Genomic DNA, 19,985 nt, shown 5'->3' on the forward strand with positions numbered 1-19,985 from the left:
CCTAATGGGTTTATGGGATTTCTTGGGTTTATGTGGAACCCTGGAGCTGATGGCTCCTCCACAGATTCATCATGTGCTATTAAAGTGATCTGTTGCTGTAAAAAGCCTTTACTTACGCCATCTTTCTTTCTTTCTACTGTTGACCATGTGACTGGTCTTCTCCAGATATTATTCCTCACTGACCATGAACACAACACGAACCAAGACAAACTAACCTGTAGCCATTAGCTCTGACACAACGTTCACAGCTTCCTGTTTCCTGTCATGTTGACATGTACTTAACATTGTGGCCGGTCTTCCTGGGATCAATAAAGTTGATCAATTTGACCCCATTAAATGTTTAACGTCTCTAAATACTTCACCAAACATCATTTTCTTTTTCTTCAGATTTAACGGGGACACTGGCCCAAACATAATATATGTTATTATCCTAGATGTGATGTTTTTCATACCAAATGTTATAGAGAACAAGAAAATCTACCTAGAAATGATATGAAGCCACTTAAACACATCTCTTTCTAATTTAATGTCAATCAGTGATTTTATTGTGATCTGTATGTTTCTCTATAACAGTAACAGTTATTCTGGATGGATGGATGGTAACAGGAGTTAAAGTTATACCATTATGTTAAAGAGTTTAGTAATCAGGGGCCGTGCATTATCATTATTAATTAATTTATTTTTTTGGCATTTAAAGTTTGCATTTAAAACCAGAAATGAAAAATAATAAAACAACTGTTATTTGATTTATTATTTTAAAATCCAAAAAGAATTCTGCAGTTTAAAACAGTCAAAATTACTGTTAGAAATAATCAGTAAAACTGTGAAAGTAAGACTTAAGGTGTAATAAAACTGAACTGTTGTTCAGTGTAAATGTCTCCCTGAATGTTGCAGACCAACGTGACTAGTAGTGACGTTAGTTTGACGGACTCACAGCCAGGTAGAGGGCAGCGTAGACACTGAGGGCGGCCTCCTTGGAGGGGAAGGTCTTGCGTGCCCTCATAATGTCGTCCTGGTTTCCCGTGCAGGCCTCCTGGTGGCTGATGTAGCGCAGGGCCTGCTGGCAGCCCAGGGCCGTGTAATTGGGTTTACAGACGGTCAGGAAGTACGGAGCCAGGTTCCCTGTCACCACCTGTCCCGCGTTGACAAAGATGTCAACGGTGAAGAGGCCAAATATGTAGACTCCTACGAGGAGAAACAAGATGACGTTAAGAGAGAGGAAAGGACCACGGAGACTGAAAGAAATGGGCTGGAAGGGCTGTTGGCCTCAATAAAAGCTGTTTTAACTATTCCACAGTCACATCACTTTATCTCTTTTTAATGGAGGGTACACAGAGTGTTTCATTACTGGTCGTTTGCAGTGATGTGCAGAGAAGTCTGTAGTGGATGCATCTACCAGCTAACACACATTTCTTTTAGTTTCCTTCTAAAAAACATGATGCAACACTGACGCAGAAACAGGAACTATTTAACTGCAGGGCATCATGACATATGACAGATTCTGCAAACCTATGAGGCCACCTGAGCTCAGTTCACGTCTCTCATGTCTCCCTAACCTCCTACAATGGGACATCCTGTAGAGACAATGAACAACGACGACGTCAATCGTTCTACTAACTCAGACTTTCAGTTTGAAATGTTCCCTCTGAGAGTGTGTTCAGCCTGAAGCTCCTCACACTGTGTGACATCACATAAACCAGGCAGCAGCATACACCTAGGTAGCGTCCGCTCATATTCCTCCGAGCCCATCCAGGCTCTACATCGATCCATGTCAGGGTGAAAGAATTTCACGTGCGTTCTCATTCCTTTCCTTCTTCATCCGTCGTCGGCCACGGAGACGAGTCGCGTGACACCGGAGACTCACCGACGGGTTTGTTTCTTAACAAACTATATTATGTCGAGGGTTGGGTGACTCAGTCCCTGCAGCCCTCCCTCCCCCCTCCATTGTTCTGACACTGCCCCACTTTCTCTAACATGAGTGTGGAAATGTGGGTGCTCTACGGTTTACGGATGACAACCCCTCCCTCCATTCCCTCCACCCGGTCTGGCACTGGGAACACAAACCGGGGGACATCCGACATTGCTTATTAGGGCGTAAATCTAACAGAGTACACCCCCCCCCACTCCAAACAATACCTGGATGTGAGAGTGCTTATTCTACCTTAAGCTGCTCATTGAGCGTCTGGGCGTTGGAGGGTGAACATGGTGGAGGCAGCTCAGTCAACGAACTCCCTCTGAGCTCATGCACTAGATTTACAGATGGATTATTTATTTATGAAGCCATATGAAGTTACTGAAGCGTCTATGTGAAATTTTGCTTGTTCTTTCTATGAATGACCAGATAACTAATCGGAAAGCCTGCAGCTAAGACAACACGCAGTAACTTTCTTATCTTAAAGACCTCATAGTAGTATTGCTACTGCTGGAAACCTGCCATGATGAACTGAACACATACGTTTGGACCTGGTGTTCATTGGTGTGGATGTTACTTAGACATGTAGCACCCAACTAGACCATTTTTTTAGTTTCTATTTTAATTCGCTGCGAAAATACTTGCACCAGAGTTGTTTGAAACACTATCCTCTGACGTGAAGCAGGTTGTTTGGGTTCTTTCTGGTGTCAGAAGACTTCATTGTTCACTCATTAAGTTCAGAATCAAAGGTGCATGTGGTGATGAGATGATGAGATGATGTGATGATGTGGTTTGGGCTCTCTACCTGCCCAAGATGGGCAGCAGAAGTCCATGAACCCATGGTTCAATAAACTCCTCCAACAATGACGCAACAACGGTGCAAACATTGTAAACCATTCAGTTTCATAATCATCGCTCCTCATGAGTAGACACAAGCCTTGCATCTGCTTCCCCTCATGGTCCTTGGGGGAGATTGTGAGCCGAGGCTGCGCTGTACCAAGCCGTAATGAGGAACTCATACAAATCTGAATGGACAGAGGGTTAGGCTTATTAGAACAGACAGCCGAGCTGAAGAAGGCGTTCGCTGGGCTCAAACGTCTTGTCTCCCTTGGTAACTGCTATAATTTAAAGATTTATCTGTGCATGAACTTCCTATAAACATAAAGCCCAACAAGCGTTGCCTCACGATGCATGAAGTGAAGGTAAACACTCTCTACTGAAGCCGAGTGTGTGAGAGTGCCACAACCCTGGGCTGTGTTCTAAATTTAATCTTTCCCCAAACAACATGCCCTGTGAGTCATTATGCAAAACAAGGCTGCTCATGAGTGAGTGGGAGGGAGGTGGGGGCTGTGGAGATTCAAGATAGCTGGGCTCACATGATGCTGCTCCACAGCAGATGTAAATGTTGGCAACAGGAATTCATAATTAAGCGCACGAACAGACACTTTGACACATCTGCAGGAATACATACAGTATGTTTACATAGACACGGAGACACGAAGACATGGAGACATAGAGTGTGTCACTCTCACACACTGACGTCAGACAGCGAGGCCAAATTAAAAAGATACATAGAAAAAAACAAGCTGGATTATTTTTCCCTGTGTTTCATTGTGAAAGAGGAAACACCTTCTTCCACTTCAAATACGTACAGAGTCATCTAAAAGTATTTACATCCCTCAGAGTTTCCCTGCATAAAAATGTCTCAAAACATGATCAGAATCCTGACAGTAAACAAAGAGAACAGAAACGCTACAAAACCAGACAAATGTGACGTCTCTGGTGAGACGTTTTAACCAGAACTTCTGTCAAACTTTGAGGATAATTTTAATATCGAGTCAAAGGGCATTTAATCTAAGAATAAGTGTTCAGAATGAGCATCCACTCTGGCTATGAGTGGCATGTCATCCTCACTGTGACTTTCTTTCTCTAAGTCCTGCATCTCTTTAAGAAACATGCATTATCCATGAGATGCTACAGAGGATAGAAGAACATTTCTAGGGACTGTGTCATTCACTGTAGTTCAAGATGGAACCTTTTACAAAAGCATTAAGACTTTTATCATGTAGAGAAGCTGGGAGTAACATTACTAATTAACCCTGCAGAGCATCATCGGTTTCAGGGTTGATCTACAAAAACTAAAATGACTAAACAGAATCCATGAAGTCCACTCAGGTAAAAAAAAAAAAAAAGGCTGCAGCCAAACAACAACAAACATGTTTAAAAGAAGAGAAAAGAGAGGGTTAGGGAGCGTTGGAGGACCAGAACATTTCTGGAGTAGAGAACACAAGGTACGAGCTCCTCTCTCCACATTAACGTTAACTTAGACAGAAAGATTTATTGAACTGAATCCAGTCGAATCTGGGAGAAGACAAGGAAAGACTTTAGGACATTTAACTTCAGATCAGTATTGGATCTGTAGGCAAAAAAAGGTTTATCGGAACGTCCTGCAGATTCTTATTGTGAGGTTTTCTGTCACTTGGAGCCTCCAAACTTTTTCGATTTAATATTGAGAAACAAACAACACATCCAGATGAATTTGTCTGGTTCTATATCCCGGACTTATTCTGTCAATCATCTGCTGTATGAGGGAAGCTAAAGCCCCAGTGTTGCTTTGTCAGGAGGTTCAGTTTGATCCCTCGCAGGAAAGCTACTGTATTTCTGCGCCTAAAACTTTATACTATTATCCTTCCACATATGAGTCAAGGCTCAGCAAGAGGCAGGCAAGCGGCAGCAGCAGCAGCAGCAGCAGCAGCGATTATTACAAGGAATTTTGATGGGGAGGGTATGCTCCAAGAATGGAGAATCAGCTGGATTCGTTCATCTGTTCTTGGTCACTGTGCCAACAAGCCTGCCAAAAGTAGTAATCAATAGGCACGGATTAAATGCACCGTAAAAACCCCCGCACGGCATGTAACTGGATTTCCAGATTGCATTATGTTAAATAGTACTTTGTAATTTGGAGCAACTGCCGCTGCTGCTAACGTTGCTGCAAACAGACACGGCCAGACCAGCGCTGAACTGTGAGACGATGTTCGGCAAAGGGAAGCTAATGCGGCACCGTTTGTTTCCACGTTATTTAAGAGGCTCTATTCTGCACCCCATGACATAAAACTGCCTTAACTTGGTCCCTCGGGTAATCTAATTAAAGCCTCCTCATCCTGAAAAGCCTCAGTATGGTCAAACTTCCCTCTGATCGTCTTTCAAGGACAGATAGTTTGAATGTGTTTTCGAGGCTCGTTTAACCTTTGTTCTTTCCCCAGATTTACAACCCTCTGGACACTTTCATGGCAAAAATGTTCCCACACAAAGAAACTGCCATAAAATCCTCATACATCAATATGTTTTTCTGCTTTTTCAAACTTAAATCTCTTCATCGATACAAACCATTCAATAGTTTACAGGGTGCTGGTCTAACGATTTCAAATATTTAATTGCTACATAAAAAGAAAACACAAAAAATTTATTAGTTTCCATCAAATAAACAGTAGTGGGACAGGGCGTTGATGATGATTAGAGTCTTAAATATGTCAACGATTAACAATAAACCTGATTTGTCTGCATTAGTATTTTTTACGTAGTACCAGATACGTGGCCAAAAATGCCTCATTGACTTCCATTCAAACCACATTTATTAACCTCACTGGCATTCCAGTATTAAACCATGCATTCTGTAATGTTAGCATTCCATCTAGAAGAGTAGTAGTGATATGTGACATTTTTATTGTATTCCACCAGATTCAACCATTTTCCCATTGTAGGCCGATGCATGAAAGTCTTATAAATTTGCTCATTACGACAATTTTAAACCTGATCCTGTGTTTTAGCATTTAGTAATACTCCTTGAATGACTGAAATCACTGCTGTTCAGACCTTTCATTAACACCCGTCCTGGGTAATCAGGCTTTTAGAGTCTGTGTTCACACCTGGTATTAACATGTGTCTCCATACAGCTCTTCAGACCCCATCCCAGTTTCTCTGGCGTAAATAAATGATGATGATGTAAATAAACTCCAGTAAAATATTTTAACAGCTACTGTCTCTAATGGATCGTACCTACCCACTGCTGTTTCAGAACCAAGAATGTTTATTGATCTCCATCCTGATGTTTTTTCAGGATGGATGGGCTGACGCATGTCTGTATTTCGGAGACATGCACTAAACTCAGCTTCTAATTCTAACCCTGGAAGTTTCCACATGCATTGTAAAGGAAATAAAGACACCAGTGATTATTGAGGAAACATGTAACTGAACTCCACACGGCTCCTTCTACATCAACATGATCACATCAGTAATTAACCACAGGATGAGACGCTATTTAAGGACAGAATCACTCACAGTGGACTCGCATTAAATGCTTGGACACCAGATCAGTGTTCACACCTGGACCTGTTTAACCTTGATTCTAGAGACCAGATCACTGAGGACTGATGTTAATGTGAAGGTCTGCCTTAGAAACCATAATTTCTATTTCCTGGGAGAAGCAGAATTAAATATAAAGTTACAGTGCTCATTCAAACTGACATCAATTAACACTAAGGCCTTATTCTGATGCGACTCTGTCCCAGTGTATAAAACATGATTACCTATTCCAGTGAGCCTCCTGGGGATAAAAGGAGCTTTAACCTGCAACGAGGAGCCTGTTAACATGTACAAGCATCAGGGATTTAACACTTGATGTGTAAGTGCTGGGGTAGAGTCAGGCCACACAAAGAATCCCCTTCAGGGATCTAGGTAATAATCCTCTTGCGTAGTCTTATCTCCTTCACTCGCTTAAGTAGGAGCGGAAGCCAACGCTCCCCTTCACCGTGTCAGTCTGACATCCTACTATCTTTTCATGCCACCTTTTTTTATTTTATTGATTCCATGTTTGCACAACGTTTTAATGATATTCTAAGAGGAGTCTTAACCTTTCAATACATATTTTTGCCATGATCCTGATCCATAAGATCTGATCGTGGTCACTGATAGTGGTCACTGGAGACACCTGTGGAGACATGGGATTCATTTGAAAGTAGACTGGAAAAAATTACATTCACTGATAAAGTCGAACCTGCACAGGCCTGATGAATGAGTCTGACATGAAGAAGGAAAATTAAGACAATTCCATCTATTTTTTATTCACTTTCCTTAGGTTTTCTGTCCTATTTAGATCTGAGAGGTGGACTGGAGGCGGTGTCCATATGCCTCAGTGAATTCATAAACCCAAAGTAATGACAGTAGTGACGGCTGTGTGCCGAATGGGCGGAGGCCTGCGACTTACCGAGGAAGCGGAAGGTCCTGCGTACCAGCGGGTTGAGGTAGCAGCAGTCCCCCATGGCCACCGTCTTCTCCGACCGGTCAAACTCTTTGGACGTGTACTGGACGAGGAACAGGACGGTCTCCGTGATTGTGATCTGACAGAAACAGAGAGAGGGAAACGCGTTCAGATGGCGGCGCCAGTTTATTTTCACAGACTCTGTCACACACTCAGATGTGATGTGGCTGTTTTGCTAAGTGGGTCCATCTGCACAGACGCAGCTGTGAAAGACACCGAATAAAACAGAGAGGATGTCGGCACATGGTCCGGAGAGGGGAGGGGTTAGTGTCGAGACGCAAATCAATCGTGTTTAAACTAAGGAGAGAAACTGGTGGCACAGCCAGGCAGATCAGGAGGCAGGACCGTCCCACCAACAATAACGAGTGAAACATGAAGATACACCAGCGTGGGGGGGGCTGTGAATCAGTGTTCTTTTAGTTGTTCCTTAAGTGTTTTTGTGTTTCCCAGTAGAAGAGTGAATTGTCACAGGATGAATGTTTTTCACTTCTCCTGGTCATAATGTTGTGGCTGATCAGTGTACATGTAAAAAACTGCAGCAAGAGATACAATCCTCCATCTCATCACTGAAGACATTTTATTACACATCTTCTTTGGAGGTCGGGGTTAAATACGGGAACGTGCTACGAGTGGCTTTTCGAAGGCGCTCAACATTTATCATGTAATGAAGTGACGGATCACAGACTGGACAACAACGCGATGCTCCGACGATGCTGTGTGACCCTGCAGCCTGCAGCCAGTCAGGACGGACTCAGCTAGAAAACACAGCGTAGACGAGGCAAGGCGAGGCTTCTCAGTGTGAAACAGGTGATGAGCTGCCAGCAGACACGCGAGAAGTTTCGTGTCAGCAGCTGATCCACCGTCCAGCGTATGATCTGAGAGCACCACGGTCTCCTAACACAGTTGGAAACATTTGGACTGAACGGGATGCACATGACGCTACCCTGTAAGGATCCAGAGAGGAGGTTAACAGCAGCTCAATGTGTGAACGAGCGGCGAGCTGTGAACCGATACCATGTGAGACGGAGGTGCAGAGTGTCGACAGTTCCACGCTCAGTCTCTGCAGCGTCTTATCAGTGTGATGAAGCGATGTTGCCATGACAAGGTGCTTTAACGCCTATTACCAGGCAGCAAGTGTTCAGGAGCCTCTCCCTGTGTTTGTAGAGGATTTAAGAATCCAACATGAACCAGTTTATTGATATTAACGTACTTAAGATGTGGCCTTTGCAAATGAAACATCGATCTGTATCAGCGTAGAAATGATAAAGATAAAGATCTGACTAAAGAGTACATGTGGAATCTTGTCACGATTCAAATGAGAGAACAAGAAACGGCTGATGAATGGTAGATATGAGACTGAGAGACGCTTAATGTGCACTGGTGAAACATGCCTCCTGTAAAAGCTCTGTTCTTACGGGACTAGTTTAATCTGGGATGTCTGGTAATCTCATTATCTCTGTGTTTTTACTTTTTCAAGACTTTGGTTCGATCCTGGTCTTTTTTCTGCCTCTTGTGGTGGATGGTTAATAAATCAAAGTGTGGACAGATGTGGGCAAATTCATCGATCAATAGTGTCATCATGTTTTATCTAAAAATATATTTTTTATTATCAGAATTTGCAAAGTAACGCTGTCAGAAAGTGTAAACTGTCCTCTGACTTGCAGCAGAGACATAACTATGGACAGGAAATCAGAGTAAAGCCCAGAGTGGGTTGATCCCGTGTGAATGCACCACATGAAACTCAGACGTAGGGGGTAGTATCTGAATCACAGGACCAGGTCCCAGGTAAATCTAATCCTGTGAGAATACGGCTAAAGACGCAGATGGATTACCAGAGCTGCTGCTGCTCTCCAAACATTCTGCTTCATTTCCCTTTCATTTATAAAACGCCATTGATCATCATTATCTTTGAAACTTTTACAGTTAAAATAAAATAACGCCTCAGAGCCCCAGAGAGGAGGCGCCTCTGATATTAGTGACGTGAAGGAAGCGTCTTTCTAAGGAGAAGGATTACAACAATAAATCACTCTGTGAATCTCACGGGTTTGACTGAGATCTCACTGTTTTGACATAGGACAGAACATCATGTAGAATCCAGGGCTCAGACTGCACATCACTGAACTCTGTGGGATCATTAGCATCAGGATCTGTTTTCATATTTATCCATTTCCTGTTTTACTTTGTCGTGTGTTGCTGTTAGTTTTACTTCCTGTGTTCCTCTGTGACTGCCGTCTCCGCCCTGATGTGTTTCACCTGTGTCTTCCCTCCCAGTGTATTTGAACCCTGTCTCATTCCCCGTGTCTTTTGCCAGATTGTCTTTGTTACCTAGTGTTTCACGTTTTTCCCCACTTGCCTCCTGTGTGTGACCTGTTCTGGTATTGTTTGACTAATCGATTCTGCTGTGTTTGCTTGAATCTCCCTGTCTTTTTGCATTTCCACCTTCTGCTACCATTGCATTAAAGAGCTAGTTTTATGGACTGTACATTTGCCTGGTTTCTCCTGTTTGCACTGAAAGCACCCCAGCCCTTCACAAGCAGTCTACAGCTGGTGCAGAGTAGCACTCAGTAACAGGTGGGTAGGGGGACGGGGACAAAGGAGACACCTACTACTGATTCACTGCAGGGGAATGATCGTTGTATTGTTGCCATGGAGAAGATCTCTACTACCCAGCGCTTATGTGCATACACACTGTATGTTGCCATGACGACCAACTCATCTTGTGCAGGGCGAGCCCACGGAGGCTGCATCATTTCACTGGGAGTTCTCTGCGGACGGGCCATGATCAAAACTCAAACCTGACGACGTGTTTCTGACCACGCCAGGCACAGGCCGCTGTCACACCAGCAAACTAAATGGTCAAGAGAGTCTAGAGTCCAGGTGTGAACACTGATCTGGATTCAGTCTGGGACTCGTGTGACCTCATTCTTGTAGTGTGAACCCACAATGAGTCCCGGGTCCCATTAAAGACCACCTACTACTACTACCTTAATAAGACTTTAGCTCCATTAACAGGTCTACTAGAGAAATTGCCTGAAGAGCATTTACTCTACATAACGACTGGTGTACAAATGCAACACTGAAAGATGTCGCTCACAGATTGAGAAACATCATTCACAAACACAATCCTCTTCACTATGATGCTCTCTGAGAGATGCTCCAGTTCCACTGAGTTTTTGACCAATCTCACGGCTAAGTGCAATAATAATTACCCTGATGGAGCTGTGCAATACTGACTCATGTGTTTGTTGTTTTTTTCAGTTTTAAAATGTGTAGACTTTACAGCACAATAAAATATGTAAATCACCATAATCATTTTGACTTTCTACCTTTCTTAAAGGAACGAACTTTGAGGACATAAATCAGCTCGTACATATCTACAAATCTGAGACGAATGTCTCACAAAGCCAACATTAGTTCATCATAAATGATAATAAGAAGGAAACCATGAAGTAACGGTGATGAGTCCCATCACGTTATCCTGCAAACGTTTCAGGTGACGCGTTTAAAATCTGCTTCAGTGGTTGAAAGGACACGATTAATGTCATGAAGTCGCTGCTTCTCTTTCTGCTGTGAGTCCAAGTGACAACTGAATGCACCATATGTCACATGGCATCAAGAACACAGCGTCTAACCGGTCTGTGTTTAAAAAATGTCACTTTAGAAAACGTCAGAACAAAATTAAAAAGCATTATTGTTCAGACTACTGTCCCATTAGAGTTCCTAGAAACTCACCCCCTGCCTGTTATGATTATTGTATAATAGTGCTGATGATACTCCTGTAGAAAGCCCAGTGAAGTTCCTGTGATATCGCTGGGAACAGCGAGGAGTGGCTGAAGGGCAGGACTGTGACAGCCGTGGGCAATTTGTCCCACTTTCTCAGTGGGTGTAATAAAAGCTGACAGGGCCACAGCCACAATGTGCTGCTTGCTTAGTCCCTTAACTACTTCCCTGCTCTCTCTCTGTTTCTGTCTCCCTCTCTGTGAAGCCATTCACTGCCGGCTAAGTCAAAATGACGGGGCCAGGTCGTCCCTGGCCACTTATTTACTCAACCTGGACATTCCTCTCATAACCCTCCTCCCCCACTTCCCCAACGCCTTGGAGGGTGCATCAGCTACCCATCCATACCAAGCACATCACAGTATATCAGTATCGTAAATCACGCTATAAACCTGTGTCGTTGGGTTACAAGTGAAACATATTTAGTCCCCTAACAGGAGGGTGTCCCTTTTAGTGTGTGAAATATTAGGAAAACCATGCCACTGCCTACCTGATACAGTCCAACTCAAAGAAACCAAACCATCCCTTTAGTTTCCCTCTGACACCTTCATCTGTCTCCATTAGCGGTGAGACTGTAGCCGAGACCAAAAGACACTGAACCAATATGTGGACAAGGCTTCGCCGGTCATTGGGCCTACCTCCAGATGCGGGTTTGACACTAACGCTCAGAGTCTCCATTCGTCTCCATTTCCAGGTTCATTGGGCGTGCAGTAGCAACAAGTTCACAGGAAACAAGAGACTGGGCTTCTACCGCCACAGACACCAAGAGGGCCGAGGATTTCATTTTCAGCCACTGTGCCATGAATTAAGTCTCTGACCTCTGGAGTCAACAGTGATGTATGATAGTCATTCAGCAAAAAGCTATGACCGATACAAAGGAAGCAGCCGCACAGCACAGTGTGAAGCCTAGAGGACTAGTGTATGTTACAGCATTTTAGACCCACAGTCATTGTGTGGATAGCAAAGACTAGAATCATCTAGAACTATCATCTATCATCTGAACTATCAACTATCATCTGAACTTATTGACCTCTGACCTTTTACTGACACATTTTCAAACTACGAGCTCACTTTCTACATTTTATAATCTTAGCAATTATATTATATTTACCTGTTTTAACTACCTTTCCACACTGTATATACAGAATATCTCTATATTTCTATTTTCCTCTATATAATTTTTCAGTGTTTTTGTATATTCTTTCAAATTTCTTATTGTTTTTTTCAATATATTCTTGTCTAATGACCCACTACTGGAAGGAAATCCCCCCCATACGTGGGATAAATAAACAACAATGTCTTATGCCTTATTTACAGCAGACAGTAGTGTGGATAATGGATTAGCATTTAGCTAAAACTGTCCATGAATCCTTCCTCCTTTATTCCTCTGTTATGTCTGATCCGACCTCATAAATGATCAAGGACAGCACAGCAGCTGATATCCAGCTCTGGAAAGAGATCAGTGTCGATCCAGTCTATTACCTGGAGTCACATTAAACTGGTCTGCAGAGAGAAACACTCTGATTCATGTTCAGTCTAAAGGCGACGGATAAAATGAATGATGCTAGTGTCAGTTTGACGAAACGCAAGAATTAAGAGTTGGTAAAGACGACGTGAGATGAATGTTGATTACAGTCACAGGACGTACTCTTACATGTGGAGTGATGAGTCCCGGCAAGAAGCCAAACTTTTGGCCCGATGGAGGATCACAGTGAGCACTCCTATTAAACTGATCCTTTTACCTTCACTAGTAAAAGTATAAAAGTTTAGTTTCTTGTCTTCGTCAGGACAAAGCATCTTCGTATCTTATCTGTTTCTTTGACAGAACTGTAGAAAATACGACCTGTCCATTAGCTGGCAGGTTCAGTTCACAACAAATCACACCACCTGATATAATCTGCTGCAGTGCATCGCTGTATTTATTTACACCGGTTTATAGTTTGCCTCCCCCGCCTGTCTGTTTTACTGCAACTGGTGATTTCCTCCATGTCCTCAGTGACCTGCCGTTCAGTGCTTGCAGCATCTGTGGGAGGAGAGTCTCTGCCTACTCTGCTCTTCCTCCTTCGTTCCTCGTTCATTGTGGAGGACTGACAAAACTAAACGGTTAATTACAGACTGTTCACATTGATGACACACAGTGCACCTATTTATATTGACTACACGTCTCTGCGTCATCCCCCCCAGAGCTCAGGAATGTAATAATCAACAGCAGCAGACAGACCTTTTTTTTTCTCAATTAATGGAGAATTATTTGATCTTATTTGATTTGTAGCAGTGAATACAAAGATCCACGGGTCAAGTCTAGGTCCTCGCCTTCACCCCAGAGGGCTGACGTTCAGGACTGGTGGCACAATGGAGCCACAGATCATTATAGTAGAGTTTTGGTATTAGCTTAATAGCTAAACAGAGAGTGTACTGCTTAGTTTCTGGCTTAATAGCTCTGACTGGTTGGAGGACTATCCAGCTGATTTACAACTACAATGAATTGACATTGAGTTTAGTTTTTTGGACCCTTGTCCTGATGTCTGTATTGGGGGGCATATATGTGATGTACAGTGTGTCCTGTAGCTCGAGGAAGACCAGCCTGACCTTTGACCTTAGCATTAACACACTCAGTTTGCTAGGATGTGTCTACAACATCAACACTTTGAGCCATTTCTGATTTTCTCTTTGACACTATTACTGACCAGAATGACCAAATGGAGCTATTCATCAACTATTTAACCAGCACAGTGTTCATGTATGCTAAAAAAAGCATGTGGAGTTAAGCTGTTTACGTTGTCAGCTGTCGGTTTTCCCTGCAGGCCTGTTATTCTGCTCATGGCCTCTTCCAGGGTTCTAGTTCTAATCGAATCTTTGTGCGAGTCATTGACTTCACAGCTTATGACAGAAACGATGTTCCACGGTTTGTATGAAGTCTCCGCGTTGGGTCAGATGCATGACAGACTGTGATGTTTGATTCAGGAACAGCGCTAACATCTAAATGATGTTCATTTCTATATCATAGGACAACACGCTCTGCTCTATCTGCAGCTGAGCTCCACTCACCAACAACAACCACTCAATTGTGCCGCCTATGATTAACAGTCAAAAAACAAACCAGACGTCTAACATTTAGAAAAAATTAATGACACAATTTCAAAAAATAACTCTAAAGTGGTTTTTTTTTTGACTCATAGGAGCAGAGGATTTGAATATTACCCAACAGAATATTATTTATTACTAACCTTAATAAGCTGCATGAGATAGGCTCCAAAATCACAATCGATTCTAGTTCAGTTTAGTTTCATAATTCAACTGGATCCATCCAGACTGAGATGATGAAGGTTGTTAAGACATAAGAAACCTCTTATTATTCATACAGCGATCCCTGCACAAGAGCCCTGACATCTCTGTGCATTAAATATTCACAATAAAGAGAGAGAAAAAAAAATAAAACGCAGTATAAATAGAAGTGAAGGAGCCATCTCCTCCTCATCCGCCGAGCTGAGCAGCTTTTGTTTTACATCAGCCGTGACCTGGACAACCTGAACCTCCACAGACAAACAACCGACGTCTTGAGTTGTGAGTTCTCCTCTCAGTATTGAGCCGCTGCAGGCTGAGGGGTTTGCTAAACTCTCATCCATTCTTTCATTGTTCTGTTTCTCTCAGGTAATTACAAGGGTAATCAGGAATACTTCAGTTTCAACATCCTGTAGATTCATCCTGGAAGCTGCTGCAGCTCTACACTATATAATTTTACATCTTATAACCGTCAGGTGTACTCTAATGTGTTGATTTAATTTACTGCGATTCTGTCTTATTATGCTGATTTATGCCTCTGCAAATATTTGGGTGTAAACATTTATAGATTGCCTTTGAAATTTAATTCATCAGTTTGGAACTAAATTCCAATAAAACACAAACTCTGTGTCAACATTTCTGGGTTTGGTTCACTCACACATTTCTTCATTGTGTGTCTTCATTTCAGTAGAAATTGTCTCATCTATCTCATCTATTTCAGTAAAACTGCACATACGATATAATCTGGTAGAAGTGTTCTTGTAACACATCCTCCCCTCCACAGATTTCCTCTAATTTCATTCTTTACCTCTGAAACTTTAAACCTTCATCCCTGAACAGAGCCCTGTTGTCTGAGCGCATGTCAAAGCAGCATTAGGTGATGCTGCATCCATGTCCCGTCTCCAGATGAGATACACAACACTACACACGAAAGTGCAAATAAAGGAGTTGTAACAATCCAACAGGTGTAAAAAAAAGAAATGAACTAACCCCTAAAACCCGTCCTGTAACATTAGATCCTCGACCTGTAGCTGAACGTTCAGTCTGAATAAAGATATCATGACTTAATTGAGTCAAAAGGTAACGTGGAGAGATGAATACTGCTATCGGACGCTAACTCCCGGGGACGCAGATGAGATGGAGGTCAAACCTAAAAAGTAACGCAGCTGCTTTGAGGCTGAGACACGGAGCAGCTGAACCAGACCGTCCTGCATGTGTCCAGAGCAGAGTCACTGTACGTGAAGGTTTGGCTCCAGACCAGCGGCTGCAGCATTAATCAATGCGCTTAATATTCAAGGTACACTGCTCCTCTGTAAAGCTGCAACAGAGTCTCTCTGACACGACAATTTAATAAAGACATGAGTACATAAGAATCGCTTATTTCTCTCCTTTTAAAGGAATCACATCAGAACAGACAAGTACTTTTCACATTTGATCGTTTCTGTCTGATGTCTGACGCGAACAGTGAGTCTCTGAAGCATGACTATTGATAACAGAACAGAGTTCAGACAGAACACACCTGTAGTCTACAGAGTCTACAGGAAAGATGCATCAATCTGCTTTTTTATGCTGAAAATAGATTCAATAAAATTTCCAGTCCACCTCGTTCCCAGCTGCAGCAATAATCAGGTTATCGTCCATGTCCCATCTACACCATCTACTCACGAGCAAACACCAGACAGACCCAGTAAGACCAGAGTCGGACCAACACAAGGACTGGGACAGGTTTACAAGGCGATGCAGTGACCATGTGTCCATGATGGATTTAAAACTAGCTGCACAGCCTGGCATGGCCCCAGAACAAAATAAAACAAAAAAAAGCAATGCATTTAAAAAAAAAAGAGAGAGAGAGAGAGAATGTGAATGGAAGTAAATCAGGCAACATGTGGAGAGAGTATGACATCGTGCGTTTGAACCAGTCAGTTCTTTACATGGCATTATTATAGTACTATATTTCATGCTTGATTTACGGCTACAAACTTTACAGCTGTGCATGCTCTTAAATCCACTGGGCCTCAGCTCATGAATGTCTTCTCCTGTATGTTAATATATTTGTTCTTACTCAGAACAAAAATAGAAGAAAATCCTCTGTGGAACTCATGAACCGTGAACAGACAGCTGATTCAGTCCTAACCTCCTGCTCATGCTGATGAATGGTGTTAGATCTGTTGTGCCAGGCACTCCACGGTTAGCGTAAGGAAAAGTCCCAATAACAGACAGGTAACTACGCTCAGACGGGAGGAACGAATGAGGAACAAATGAGGAACGAATGAGGAACGAATGAGGAACGACGACTTACACAAACCTAAAGAATATAACTGTCTGGTGTTTTAAGAGGAGGAGACCAGGAAGCCATCAGAGCTCCAGACACCATCCTAACTTAATTCATCCGACGGCTGCTTTTGATTTCACATACAACGAAGCATCTGAATTCTATTGTGTTCGGTTTACTTTAAGCCACATGTCCGTTTTAAATAATATATCTCTATGTATAATATACAGTAAATGAATAAATGTCTCCAGTACGTCATCCAGCTGAGATCATCTACTTTATAAAAAATGAATGACACTGTCAAAGGTATAAATATCACATTTAAAAGTTCACATGATTAAATAATAGTGTTTTAATAAAGCGTTTTCTACTTGTATTAATATTTCACGGTATAAAGACAAGTGGACTTTGGTGAATACCGGCTCTTAAAGTTTAATCTCGCTTCTTATTTTTTGACGAAAAATGCCACAAAATGTCTTGAACAGCTTGTGGGAGCAACTTAAAAATGAAACGTGTCCGCTCATGCATGAGGGACTGAATTTAATCTGAGCTCATCACGTACACATCATTATTTGCTTAATTTATGATGAATGAATCATATTTTTTTAAAAAAACATTTTTGACATTTTATTTCTGATAAAACTGAAGCCAGAGATCATGACATGAATGACAGCCTGAGCTGTGGGGGACTCACCAGCAGCGTGGGCAGCCCGGACACCAGGGCGTAGAGCAGGACGGGGGGCACGGCGCTGCTGTCCTCCGGGCCCAGGTAGGGCTTGGTGTAGGCGGTGTCGTAGCAGAAGAAGCCCTGGACGTGCACCGTGAACGTGTCCGTGTACTCGAAGTAGTAGGCCAGCATGACGGTCCCGGCCATGATCACCAGCTGGAAGTAGAGCATGATGCAGGCGGAGAACGAGAGACATTTAATTCATCAACTAAAGCCTCCTCCTCTCTGTCTCCCTCTCCTAACCAGCCTCCTCCTGCTCCTCAGCGGTAACCTCCCCCTCCCCCGCTGACCGGAGCATGACGGCTCGCCTGTACCCGAGGAGGAGCCCCTCTGTCGGTCACTGAGGCTTCTTCTGCTCCGCTGCAGCCCTGGACCACAGACGTGTGGAGAGGGAGGGAGGCACACGGAGAGAGAAAGGGAACGAGGAGGAGAGAGAGGAGGAGGAGGAGAGAGAGAGAGAGAGAGAGAGAGAGAGAGAGAGAGAGGAGGGAGGTAGCAGCGACTTTGCACGCGTAAGAGATGAGAAGATCTCAGGTCTGCGTGTGTGTCAATGAGGGAGACAGATTAGAGGATGACAGCATCCCTCCCTCCCTCCTCCCCTCTCTAACAGACATGTGAGCGTCCACACATCTCTCTGCACATGTGCTCCTCTCTGGTGCACAGTTAAAATGAAAAGCAAAAGTCAAACATTTAAGGCAACTGTCTGCAATAGATTTTTAAGTTTTGAAGCAAACTACGTATAATTCTGTCAACTAATTATGTTCTGTTTGGATGACTTGATTTTCTTGTGAATAAGAACTTACAATGTTAAAACAATTGTTTTTGTTCTTTTATTTTATTTTCTTGTAATCATCAATGAACCTAACGAGCATGTTTTTGGTGGGTGGGAGGAAACCGGAGTAACCAGAGAGAACCCACGCAGACACAGGGAGAAACATGCAAACTCCACCCAGAAAGACCCGAGCTGGACTCGAACCCAGACCTTCTCGCTGAGAGGCAACGAGTGAGCGGGTAAATGTTGAAGCCAGAACACCTGTTCTTATGCGGGAAGCCTCCTCTTGCTACGCAGCGCATGCTCAGAGAGCTGCATGGAGCCACCACCAGGGGTCACACGTCAAACTTAAAAAAAAAAAAAAAAACTCATATTTCCAAAAATACATTTATAGTTCAGTTAATGTAAAGTTAAGAGTAGGACGAACGAATTTAAGTTCTCGTTTTTACAGTGTGGGCGGCCAGGACTGATGAGCTGAAGGCAGCAGTCAGAGTCTTATCACAGCTGAGTCCTCTGAAGACCTGAAGGTCCATCTGTCCCAAAGTCCCTGGTCTACTGAGGACGATATGTCGCCTTTAATAACACGTTCCCTCATCCAGAGGTGGAAGAACTTGTAGAAAGGTCAATCATCCTCCCAGTGGAGGAGACTGTGAGTAAAAGTTATGACAGTCCATGAACAAAAAACTGAAGACAAGAAAAGAAGCTCTGGTACAGCAGGAAACTATTAAAGTCCTACATCAGGAGACCAGCGGGTACAGATCATCACATCAGGCTACAGCACAGGGTACAACATGTCCCCCCGAAACAACTGTTCTTTCATTCATGTTTCTACAACCATAAACTCATATCAGACTAAATATATCATTCTTTAATGTGATTATTAATAAAAAAAAACAGTGTTGGGCACGTGGGCCTCGTGCATGAACGCAACTGGACAGGTGACGTTATCATCAAAAAGAAGTAGACCCAACAGAAGCAGGAAGAGGATGAGAAAATGTGCACAAGAGAAGCAAGAATAAACGTTTATTCTGCAGAGAATATATTATTCAGCTGTATCTGGTATCAGTACAGATGTCACACCTTAGAAAGGAAAGGAACAGAGGGCAGGAGGAGGATGCGGAGGACGACGCGGAGGAGGCAGCAAAAGGAAACAAAAGAACTTTAATGAGGAGGAATCAAAAAGAGACAAGTTGGAATCCAAAAAAAGAACAAAATGCCAACACTTACAAGAAAAAACTAAATTACAGTCCACTGTAGAAAAACATATTTGAGCAACATAGAGATCAGAATAAAGGAGACTGTGTCTCTACATGGTTTACTCTCATATATGTTTATTTGTTTGCTGCAGAGTGAAATCTGCCCTCAATCACTCAGTTTCCTTATGTGTCATTAAACCACACAAACATTCCTCATTCTGACTGAGAGTCTATAAATAGTCATGTGGTGGAGATATGAGAAATGCTTACATTGTGTTTTATTACTCCATTATGCCGAAGGCGGCACTGTGACCTAGATACAGTCCACAGACGCACGCATCAATCCGTCTCTCCATCCACTTCATTTTAGTTTTACACAAAGTCAAACAACAGAGGCGTGAAGAGAGGAACGTGACTGGCGTTTATGGAATAAGTGTTGATTGACTGTTTGGTTTCTGCAGGCGAGTCAAGTGCAGCACAAGAGATTTCATCATTGCGTGTGAATAAACAGCTCTTATTAAAAGGCAAAGCAGCCAAGGAGCAAACTTCAAAGTAGCCTGCTTCAAGCCGCCCCGGCTCATCCGGCATGTCACACTTCATAAGAAATTCATGCAATGTCTTTCCTAGCGCCCACTGATCTGAAGGCAGCTGCTGCAGGCGGCCACTGTTTCTGGATGAAAATAATTATGGCAGCAAGGGCAGGGCAGCAATCACCTGGTCACATCAAAGA

General features: G+C 43.0%; 2 protein-coding genes across 2 annotated transcripts in view; one reads left to right on the forward strand and one right to left on the reverse strand.

The window, feature by feature from the left end:
- plppr5b (phospholipid phosphatase related 5b) overlaps positions 1 to 17,793 on the reverse strand; it is a 29,139-nt gene extending 11,346 nt beyond the window's left edge. The window contains exons 1-3 of the mRNA XM_047568137.1: positions 17,255 to 17,793; positions 7,176 to 7,308; positions 935 to 1,185 (exon numbers count right to left, since the gene is read on the reverse strand). Coding sequence (XP_047424093.1) covers positions 935 to 1,185; positions 7,176 to 7,308; positions 17,255 to 17,458 — 588 coding nt within the window. The 5' untranslated portion in view covers positions 17,459 to 17,793. The remainder of the gene's footprint in view (positions 1 to 934; positions 1,186 to 7,175; positions 7,309 to 17,254) is intronic.
- Positions 1 to 19,985, forward strand: part of LOC124995607 (NACHT, LRR and PYD domains-containing protein 12-like) — a 1,019,357-nt gene that overhangs the window by 878,515 nt on the left and 120,857 nt on the right. The gene's annotated exons all lie outside the window — the stretch shown is intronic.

Source organism: Mugil cephalus, chromosome 18 (genome assembly GCF_022458985.1).
Source record: "Mugil cephalus isolate CIBA_MC_2020 chromosome 18, CIBA_Mcephalus_1.1, whole genome shotgun sequence".
NCBI lineage: Eukaryota > Metazoa > Chordata > Actinopteri > Mugiliformes > Mugilidae > Mugil > Mugil cephalus.